The sequence below is a fragment of the Urocitellus parryii genome, chromosome 6 (genome assembly GCF_045843805.1).
Source record: "Urocitellus parryii isolate mUroPar1 chromosome 6, mUroPar1.hap1, whole genome shotgun sequence".
Lineage (NCBI taxonomy): Eukaryota > Metazoa > Chordata > Mammalia > Rodentia > Sciuridae > Urocitellus > Urocitellus parryii.
In genome coordinates this window covers 69,123,078-69,134,495 of record NC_135536.1, presented here as the reverse complement: position 1 = coordinate 69,134,495, position 11,418 = coordinate 69,123,078, and the positions used below count along the sequence as shown (strand labels likewise).

Genomic DNA, 11,418 nt, shown 5'->3' with positions numbered 1-11,418 from the left:
TAGTTAACAAAAAAATCATACATTTTAAAATTACAGAATAGAGGATATAAATAAATGTCAATGTAAAGTGTGCATGCAGTCAACTGCATAATATACAAGCAATATCTATGTTTAATAATCATCTTCTTTGGCAGGCCAGAATCCAGCTGGACATGCAATATGTACATATCAAAATCCATATTGTGTTCATCATATTGAAAGCAAGTGAAAATATATATATATATATGTATATACTGTATATACACACATATGTATATAGATGTATATACTGTTTTCATATATTAACAAATATATATGTATATGTATATATTAAAAGTGGATTTCATCTTTGTCAGATTCAGGTGATTCAGGCCTGGAAACACTAAAAATATCCTGACAGGGTATTTGGGGAGGTACTTGGAGTGGCATTTGGGATTTGGGAGAAGAAGTCTGGGGTACGCTTTTTTCTGACAGTATTTTTAAGATTTCTGCCACCTGCTTTTCCAGGGCAGTCATTCTGCAGCTTAGCTGCTGGATGTCCTCCTTGAGTTCATGTTTGACTTCCTGCAGCGTGGTCTGTAAGGCCTGCTCAGGGATAGGATAAAAGGGGTGCTTGGCATCCGCCTGAATGGGACTGTGCTCCAGGGGACTTCGGGCCTCACCAGCCTTGTCCAAACGAAGGTCACTTTTTGTAATTCCACTGTCACAAGAATCCGTTTTCCTTAATGGGTTTTTGGTGACACTATTCTCTGAGTCGCTGCCCTTGGGGTCCTCGGACAGGAGCCCCAGGGACTCAGCTTTGGTGACATTATTCCAGTCTTCCTTCTTCTCCTCATGGGCCCCCATATTGTTCTTGAGCCGCAGCCACCCTTTCCCGTTTCCATTTTTCATTCGTATGGGGCTGTTGACTTTGAGACATTTGGGGTCAGCACCACCATTGGGCTTGAGTTCCATGGCATCGCGGTTGTTCTGCTTGAGGGATTCACTGGTCTTCACATAGGCCAGAGATGTCTGGATGGGAGTAATCTGCGACACGGTCACCACACTGGTGCCCGTGATGGAGGCTCCGTTCTGTAAGGAGCGGCTCTCCACCTGGAGCTGGCTCCTCTCGGGGTCACTCTGCGTGGAGCCCTGATTCCGCAGCTCCTTCTGCTGCTTGAACTTCTGGAAGAGCTTCCTGACTGGGTGGTCCACGGGGATGCTGAGAGTCACCTCGTTCTTCTGCCTGAGGCGTTCCTCCTCCTCCTTCTTCACATCGCTGATTTTTCGGAAGATGATCTGTGGAATGGGAGAGAGTCAAAGAGGTGAATTTATGATGCATGATGCTCTGTGGACATGCCATGGTTTACCAAGCCTTGAACAAATGGGAAGATCCTTTCTCAAGGGGAAACACTACCTCCTTACTCGCTGTGCTCTATTTCCTTGTATGTCAGTGGGGGGAATGTGACTGAAACAACTGAGCTGAGGCTTTGCTTCTTCTCTACAATGTAAGTATACGTTAGTATACGTGTGTTTGAATATTCGTGTGTATACATATACAAGTAAACAAATATATGTCCCTTAAGTTTCCCTGTAATACATTCCTATATTTTGTATATTTTCACCTTTTTGCATAAATATAATTGAAACACCTTTTTTTTTTTTAAATATCATCCTCTCTTTAGGAGTCAGACAGTAAAAGTTCTTAGCTACAAAAGTATTGAAATTCAGAGATTACCAACATGATACCTGGGTTGCGCAGTGGTAAGGAATCAAGATATTTATGTGGCCCCAGATGTAAAACAAGGATCTATGAGGAAAGGTTTCTCTAAGGCAAGTACCAGTTCAATTAAGCCTTCATTTCAAACTGCTATGAATTACATAAGCTGCCTCAAAAACATATGAACTCCTACCACAAAAATATTCAAGCAAATCTAAGAATGCTGTGACACTTCCACCTGGGCTGGAGATTAGACTATTCAAATTCTGATTCTTCATCTTTTAAACATAAAACTAAATATATAGTTCATGTGAGGGTAGATGGCTATCCCAAATACATAAACAAAACTTTATTCAAAAGGTACTTTGAAAATATTTGGAAAAACTTATGCAAAATCAAGAGAAATAAAAATGCTGGCTATATGGAAATTATACCTATATTTTCATTTAGAAGTAAACTTAGTAAGGGTGAGTTTTGTCTTATTTTATTTGCTTAGATTCCTGAAAAACAAAGAAAGTGCAGGTGAGGCTGAAAGGAAAATTCAACATGGAGTTATATTAGACAAAACACTTTCTGAATTAGACAATTTTATAACTCAAGCAAAATTACTTACCTCTCTCACCCTCTCCAAGTTACTGATTAAAGAAGAAATAGATGTGAAGCACACAATACCTATCCATAAAACACTCTCAGAATTTGTGGGTTCCCCCCTCTGTACTTCCACAAAATACCTCCTACTATCACCTTTCAAAGGTTCTGTACCTTCCAGGGTGGGTAACTAACTAACTAACTAACTAAATAAATAAATAAATAAATAATTGATTGATTTCTAGCCAGAAACTACTTGAAGAGTAAGGGAGATAGTAATCCTTCTTCTAGGTAGCAAAACATTTTTCTAAATTTTAGATTAATATACCAAATTCAGCTTATCAAGCATTAATGATTATATTTTAAAATAAGTATTCTCTAAATTCAATAATTGTCTGTAAAGGCCAAAACATATTTCCCTCTCTATTGGCACATGAAATCGTATCTTTTCAAAAGATGTAATACTAATCTTGAAGTCTGACATCAAAGCACCCACAGTTTAATTAGAAATCTTTCAAGGGTTGACAACTTCTTATCCTTCCTAAGTAAACGAGAACAGGGACTAAGTCTTCAAGATAACTAACACTCTGTGGACCACACAGACCCAAATATGGAAGCACGGTTACTATTTTCCTATTTCATCTCCTGTCATTGAAGAGGCATTCACTTTTTTTCTATGAACTGACAAGAGAGACCTAACATAAGTGACTGGCCATGTCACCTTTCACCTTTCCAACTCACTTCTGAGCTTCCTTTTTTTTTTTGAAAGCAGCTTTTACATTTGGAGTAAAGGAATCTATTTCAAACTATCAGAGGAGGAGAGCAGGTTCTTGGCACATAGGATCATCAGATAAAATGCAGGACACGCATGCAATATTTGAGACATACTAAAAAACATATAATACTTATGTGAAAAAGACATATTGATACACTAACAATATCTGCTACCTGAATTTAATTTTAACTGGGACCCTTGCCTTTTTGTTGGCTAAATTTGACAATGCTATTGGTATATAATCAACAAGAATATTACTCTCTGTAATGTTTACATGAATTGCTATGTAAACTTAACATCTTTTAGAAACTCTAATGAGAGACTTAATATCCCTAATAATTGAGAAATTATGGGCCTCTAAGATGAGAGCCTTAGGTTTTATATTTTCAGTATAATGGCTAACAACTGCTTGCAGTTACTCTGTGCTTACCAAGTTCAGAGTGTTTGGTGATTTAAGATGGCAATATGCCCATGGAAAATACCAAGAAAAAGTCTTTTTCCAGATTACTTGATCAGAGCTGGCCACCCTTATCCCTCAACCAAGAACAAGAAAGTTATCTGGACTGCTAATATTGAGCTGAGAGCAAAGACTCCACCAAAATTCCAGTACAAAGGGAGTGCTGGCACAGGGCAGACTCCCAGTCTGCATCAGGGATCAAAGAAGACAGAATTAGACTACTGAAAAGAAAAGAAAAAGAACCTGGAAAAGAGAAAAAAATTACGATTTGAGACAGTAGATGACAGAATCCTGTGTTGCCCACTTCCTTTTTCTTTATCTCTGATGCAGGGAAATAGTAAATGAGGTGATATTAGACATGGCTCCTTTGAAGTTCTAGGGACCTTATCAACATCAAGACTGGCCTTGACTTCTCTCAACTGGAGTTTGCAGATCAACACAACCTACACATTCACTTTTTGGAGCCAGCAACACACAATGGAAAAAATATATATATACCTTCTTAGGAAGGCAAAAGTTCTCTGCCCTTAGTTCTTGTCTCTCACTTCCTAGTAGCCTGAATAGGCATTGGCCAGGATTCATGTGGTCTCAGAAAGGAACAGAAGGTAACCATGTGTGACTTCAGCCCCACAGAAGCCAGATAAGGAAAAAGTATTCCATGAGGTGGGAGAGGCTATTGCACTCTCTAGAGCACCTGTTGCTAGAGACTTTGAGACCATTAAATATATGTATAAAAATGGAGCCAGTAGGGTTTGGCTGTCTCAGAAAGCCAATACTCCAAGGATTGACAACAAGCCAATTGAAATAGACTATAGTATATATATTACTGTAGTAATATTATTATCATCCACCGTATCTACTATTTCCTCGTTTGGAAGTAGATGCTCCATTGTGACATCCCTAGCACCTAGCCCAGCACAAGTAGATAGTTAACAAATGCTTGCTGACTGGAAGCACGTTTAAATTTTGACCCACAAGTCAGTTTTTAAAAGGTCTTAAGTCATAATATTTAGTTTCATTGTAAGGATACAACACCATCTATCAGAAACTCTATTTTTGACTTATGATAATACCAGATTTTCTTAATGAAAAGTAAGATAATATAGACCTTGAAATTAAAACCATACAAAAATGAAGAGTTTATCATGTTTATGAGGTTTAAAGATTAATGACTGAGGTGCTGCCATTAGTTGATCTTATAAGAAAAGTACAGTAGTTTTTTATTTTGTCTGAAGCTTTAAAAAATGCATTATTTAACAAACAAGAAAATAAAACATCAGGAGTGACTAATGTAAGTAACTTGCTGTATTTAAAAAAAATACAATATGTAACAGACCCTCCCTCTAAATCTTTATAGTTTTGAAGATAACTTCAGAAGCCCACACTCCAATTTTGAATAATATTGGGTTTTTATACCTGAGTAAACTACACTTCCATGGTAATTATTCTACATTATCATTATAACATTCTCAAATTAATTCTGTGGAATGTTTCCTTTTAAAAAGTGTTTTTTTTTTTACCTTTAACTTTTTACCATGACTTTAATAAAATGGTTCCACTTAAGGATATAATGAAAAGATTCATAAATTTTCTTTAGTAAAACCCAATTAAAATACTATTTTTATTTATTTAGATTTTTAAAACTGCATGCTGCTCATTGGCCATTGAAAGAACCTATAGATTCTTCGTAATCCATTTGAATCTTTTCATGGCATGACACTTTAATATATCATACAAAAAATAACGTATCCTACTAACTCAAGACACAAACCACAGAGATTAATCTTATACAATTATGGAATGGAAATGATGATGATTTTTCTTTACAAAATGAACATTTTTAAAAACCTGCAAGTAAGCAATTTTTAAAAAATGTTAAAGGATCTGAGTTTATAAGAGTTCAACCTGTTTGATTTAAATCACGTAAAAGAAAAAATATATGATTATCAACACAGTGTTAAAAGAAAACAGCTTTTAAAAAATCTAGTCTTTGTTCTTTCCTCAGCATTAATAACTTACATCCTTTGTACTTGATGTACTCTGTATCTGTCTTTTGTCCAGTGGCAAATCAGATTGCTGTTGAACACCGTGAAAATTAGGAACAAAATTTAAAAAGAAAAATCAGGAATCAGTTATGGTTCCAGCTGCACTATTATTGGTAACATGCATAATAGCCTGTCCTGTTTCTATGAGCAAAGAGGTTTATTTCATTTAAGCTTTTCTTCTCTGTGCTTCATTATGTTCTGCGGAACCCATGCTGGAAGGTTTAATTTATTTAAATGATAAAAGCTTCTTAAACTTAACAGGGAACATGGCCAGCTGAGCTTTCCATTTCAAAAGTAGGGCATTTGATCATAAAAGTGATATCAAAATTGAATAATTTGAATGTGTACTGAACTTTGAAATCCAATATAGGCAAGGGGGGAAAAAGGTTAGAATAATTTATTTAATGACATGGTTTTAGTATTATATAATTTGCAGAAAAATAGAGGTGGTTTCTCTGAAATGGGCCATCATTCTCCAGATCTGTGAATCTAAGGAATTGGCCAGGGATGTATTGGTTAGGAAGCTAGTGACTCTAGTTCATCTAACTTTCCTGGGTTCTAGCTGTGTTGGTTTCTTGATTATTACAGTTCCCATAAACCTAGTTACTAATTCTGCCTATAGTCTTTTCAATCCATTCTAACCTGGACTAATTAAACAAAGTATTATTCGCTAAACACTACCACATGCATATCAGAGGTGATGAGCTTGTAATAAAGTTTGCAATGATCACCTTTTACAGATGATCATTTAACAAATTCAGATGCAGGTAGGGTGACAAAGATGTGTCTTGCTTTACTTTGGCCACTCAGATCTATTAGCTCTACAAGGGCTCATCACTTATTGGAGAATTCTACTTACCCTCTGACACTCAACTCCTCTCTGCCTGTCTTTATGAAGCAGATTCAGTTCCATAATTTGCAGGGTCAAAGGCAACATGAAAATTCAGGGCCTCTAACATCATATGTTAATGGTTATTAATGGTTAAATCCTGAAAGATTTCCCTCTAAGATCAGGAAAGACATAAGCATGTATGATGTTGCCACTTCTATTCAGCATTATACTGGGGATTATAGCCAGGGATACTATTAAGGAAAAAAAAAAGATAAAAGGCATCAAGAATGGATAGCTGGGCATGGTGGGCATGTGCCTGTAATGCCAGTGGCTCAGGAGGTTGATGCAGGAGGATCCTGAGTTCAAAGCCAGCCTCAGCAAAAGCAAGGTGCTTGGCAACTCAGTAAGACCCTGTCTCTAAATACAAAATGGGGCTCAGTGGTCAAGCGCCCCTGAGTGTAATCCCTGGTAAAAAAGAGAGAGAGAGAGAGAGAGAGAGAGAGAGAGAGAGAGAGAGAGAGAGAGAGAGAGAGAGAGAAAATAGTAAGAATTAAAAATCTCTCTAGAAAGGACAAGATCATGTATATAGAAATCCAAGAATCTATCAAAAAACTTCTAAAGCTAATAAATAGTTTAGCAAGGATGTAGAATACAAGTTAACATAAAAATCAGTTGCATTTGTATACACTAGCAAGGAGCTATGAAGTTAATAAAAATAATTCCATTGACAATAGCATCAAAAAGAATAAACTACTTAGGAATACATTTAACAAAAAGTGCTGAACTTATACACAGAGAACTATAAAATATTGAAAATAAATTAAGGGAAATCTAAATAAATAGAAATATATCTCATGTTTATAAATCAGAAGACAATATCATCAACATGGCAATATTCCCAAAATTGATTTATAGATTAAATATAACCCCTATCAAAATTCCAACTGCCTATTTTTCAGAAATGGACTAGTAAAATTCAAAAGGAAATGGAAGGGATTCAATCAAAATAACATTGAAAAAGATGATGACTGTTCTTCCCAGTTTTAAAATTTGTTACAAAGCTACAGTAATCAAGGTACTTGGTGCTGGCATAAAAATAGAGATATATATATATATAAATGTAATAGAATTGAGAGTCCTGAAATGAACTCAGGCAAATTATGGATATTTTTGGTTTGACTTTTAAAAAAATTAACAAATACAATCGTACATTTGTTTTCGGTGGGGAGAGAGAAGGGTACCAGGGATTTAACTGAGGGACACTTGACCACCAAGCCACATCACCAGCCCCATTTTTTATTTTATTTAGAGACAGGGTCTCACTGAATTGTTTAGTGCCTCGATTTTACTGAGGCTGGCTTTGAACTCACGATCCTCCTGCCTCATCCTCCGGAGTCACTGGGAGTGGAGTACCATGTGATATTTTGATACACTGTATACATTATGTAATGTTCAAACCAGGATAAACATATTGAAATAGGTGCCGAACCAATTCAATATGGGAGGAATAACCTTTTCAACAAATGGTACTGGAACAATTGCATATCCACAAACCAAATGCAAACATGGATACTCATCTCAGACCATTTCCAAACTTTAACATAAAATGTATCTCAACTCTAAATATAAGAACTAAACTACAAAATTCAAAAGGAAAGGTGTTAATTTTAGTAATCCTGAATCAGGAAACACTTCTTCGATGGACATCTAATCCTAAAGACACTAAAGAAAAAAATAAATGAATAAACTTCATCAACATTAAACAAAGACAATATCAAAGTAAAAAGCCAATTCACAGAATGGATGAAATGTCTACAAATCATGTATCTGATATGGGTGTGGTATCTAGAACTATTGTAATTCAACAATAAAAAGACAAATAAAAGTGATTTTTAAATAGTCAACAGGTTTTAATGAATATTTATCCGAAGAAGACATACAGATGACCAATAGGCCCTTGAAAAATACTATCATTAGTCATTAGAGAAATGCAAATCCATTCACAGTCAACTTCATGTGCCAGGAACCTCATGATAAATTCTTTCCTAGATATGATTCTCAGGCTTTTAATGAACACAAGTTCATGTTCATCCAGGTCCAAACTTGAGAATGGGGTCTTAACTATTTTTTGGGGTGCAACATAGCCAAATCCTGGTGCGATGGCCTTTCATTCATGAATTCTATTTTTTAAATTTTCACAAAAGCAAAACCAGACATGCAAGTGACTTTGTCCTGCCTATTTGGACCATTTTCCTTATTGAAGAATTTGATTTTATTTAATCTAAGAAAGGCAAACTAGAAGCCACATTAGTAATTCGTGCCACTTTCAACTTCAAAAGTCCCTCTGAAGGAGACAATGTTTAGAGGATCTCATGGAAGAGAAACAGTGGTCATTTGAAGCTTGGAGTTCCCAATCCTAGACAGGACTCTAACTGGCCAGGTGGCCTTGTGTGCAAGTCCCACAATCTTTCCTGACTTTAGTTTAGTTTAATAATGTTAGAACAATGGAGCTTGACTTAGTTCTTTAGAGCTCTATCTTAAATATATAAGAGGTCAGTATCTGATATTACAACAACAACAAAAAAATAAATTAAAAAACCACAATTTATGCTCTTTAAATTATTCTAATATAATTTCTTGCTAGAAGATAACAGTTGTCCCATTATCTAGGTGTCCAACATTCCTTACACCAACTGCTGAGATTTCTATAACCTCTGTGACAATTATAGGTCTACTTTTATTTGTATTTTCATTCTGCTTCTTCTGAAAGCAACTGCTCACATGCTGCGCTGAGAGAAGATAAAAATTTGCTGCTAATTACCGAGGTTTGTGCTTCCAAACATTGCTGGCCAGTAATTGAATTGCTGTGTCTAGAGTCAAGTAGTAGCTAATAACTTTGTCCCTACAGAGTTAGGCTGTAATTAGTTATTCCAGTCAAAGAAGAACAGGAGAAGCTATGCAGCCTATTTCTTTAATATTGCATTTGCCAGGAGCTGAAGCTTAACAATTTTCAAAGGCTCTAGCCTGTTTAGTGATTGAGCTATGCCACCAGTATACACACATACACACAGCAAAGCTGCCAAAGTCAAGGGAAGGGAAGTGAAGTTTGAGCGGTGGTCACTGGAAAGTCTAAGAAAGAGATCTCAGCTCTGCACATCATTGGGGCATGAATTGTGAAAATATGAGCATTAAAATTAAAATAAATGATAATATCACTGGCAGTTTCCTATATATTCTTGTAATTGGTACCAAATCTAATATGTGTTAATTAATATATGCATCTGTGATTTATTCCGTTGGAAAGTGTCTTTACACAGTTAAAAAGATGCCCCACTATCATATTTTATTTATCTTTAGTGAGTATACTGCCCTTAGGTGGAAACATCTCAAATTCCATGCATTTCTGTAGTTAGAGAAACTGTCTCCTACTAACATAATCTACAGGAAATTTGAGAAGAGTCTTGGCCCTGTTTTCTTAGAAAGTACAGACTACATTATTATAGTTGACATTTCACAGAGTTTGGCTCTGAGTAAGACAATCTTTGAAAGGAGAATTGAATATTTTTAGTTGAAGATCACTTATAGAAAAATAGGAAAGTATGAGAGTTCATATTTTTGACAGTCACTTGGACTCCAGGCACATTCTACGCAAAGAAACCACAAAAAGAAATGGCTTAAATAAATGTGGGGTATGCTTCATTTATGCTTTGGAAGGCAGACGATTGTTAAGATGGAAACTCTCTACTGATTGATTCATATATTTAATGTAATCAAAATAAAAATCTGAACAGGATCTTTTTCTAGAAACTAACAAGCTAATTCTACAATTTATGTGGAAATACAAAAGGCCTACAATAGCTAAAGTAATATTTATTAATAAGAATAAAAACCGGAAAATTTATAATGTATCCTATTTTACTATTTAAAAAACCCACAGCCATGAAGGTAGTCTATATTGGTACAATAGACAGATCAATGGACAGAATATGGCATTGAGAAATAGACCTTCACATACCTGGGAAAACTGAGTTACTGGGAAAACAAAAGACTTTTCAATATGGGTATGAGATAAATTGGATATCTATGTAAAAAAATATGTATATCTTGACCTTTACCTCATGTTCTACACAAAATTCAACTCAATAAACTGTAAATTCAACTATGGTAGGTAAAAACTATGAAGTTTTTTAAAGAAAATATAGGATAAAATTTTCATGACTTTTTTTTAGGATTAAAAAGATTTAAAAAAAATTTTCACAAAAAGCAGTACCCATATCATTAAAATGAAGACTTTTTATTCCTTGTGAGATACCAAGAAGAAAATCAAAAGGCAAGGCATATATATATTTGATACAGGACTCATACCAGAATCTGTGAAGAACTGTTACGACCCATGAAGAACAAACCCAAATAAATCCAATAGAAAAAGGAGTACTTTACAAAAAGTGTTACGTAAATAGCCATGGGACACATGGGACAGTGCTCTTCCTAATTGGACATCAAGGGAATACAGTTTAAAACCACAACATATTACCCCTACCACTCACAGGAATAATTAGAATTCTGAAAAAAAGAAAATAACAAGGGATATTGAGAAACAGAATTTCCATAATCTGCTGGGTTGTGCAAATTCATAGAACCATTTGGACAACTGCTTGATGAGTATGTACAAAAGCTAAACATACTCTGTATTCAGAAATTTTTACTCTCAGGCATATACATATATCCCTTGCAAAAAAATGCACACATATAAATAAAAAGGAATGTACAAGGATGTTTGTAGCAACACTGTTCATAACGGGCCTGATTGCAAAGACAGATGTCCATTAAGAGTAAAGTAGCATTAACAATATTGTATTGAATATTTCAATAGCTAGAAGCAGAAGATTTTAAATGTTCTTCTGACAAAGAAATGATGAATATATAAGGAGATGACCATGCTAAATACCCTGATTTGGTTATTATTCAATGAATACATGTATTGCAATATCACACAGTACCCCATAGATGTGTGTGATTATTCTGTGTCAATTAAACACAAAA

General features: G+C 35.2%; 1 protein-coding gene across 1 annotated transcript in view; it reads right to left on the bottom strand.

Annotated features, from left to right (window-relative positions):
• Positions 1–309: 309 nt before the first annotated feature.
• Positions 310–11,418, bottom strand: part of Kcnh5 (potassium voltage-gated channel subfamily H member 5) — a 280,612-nt gene continuing 269,503 nt past the window's right edge. The window contains exon 11 of the mRNA XM_026385185.2: positions 310–1,257. Within this exon, the coding sequence (XP_026240970.1) occupies positions 310–1,257 (948 nt within the window). The remainder of the gene's footprint in view (positions 1,258–11,418) is intronic.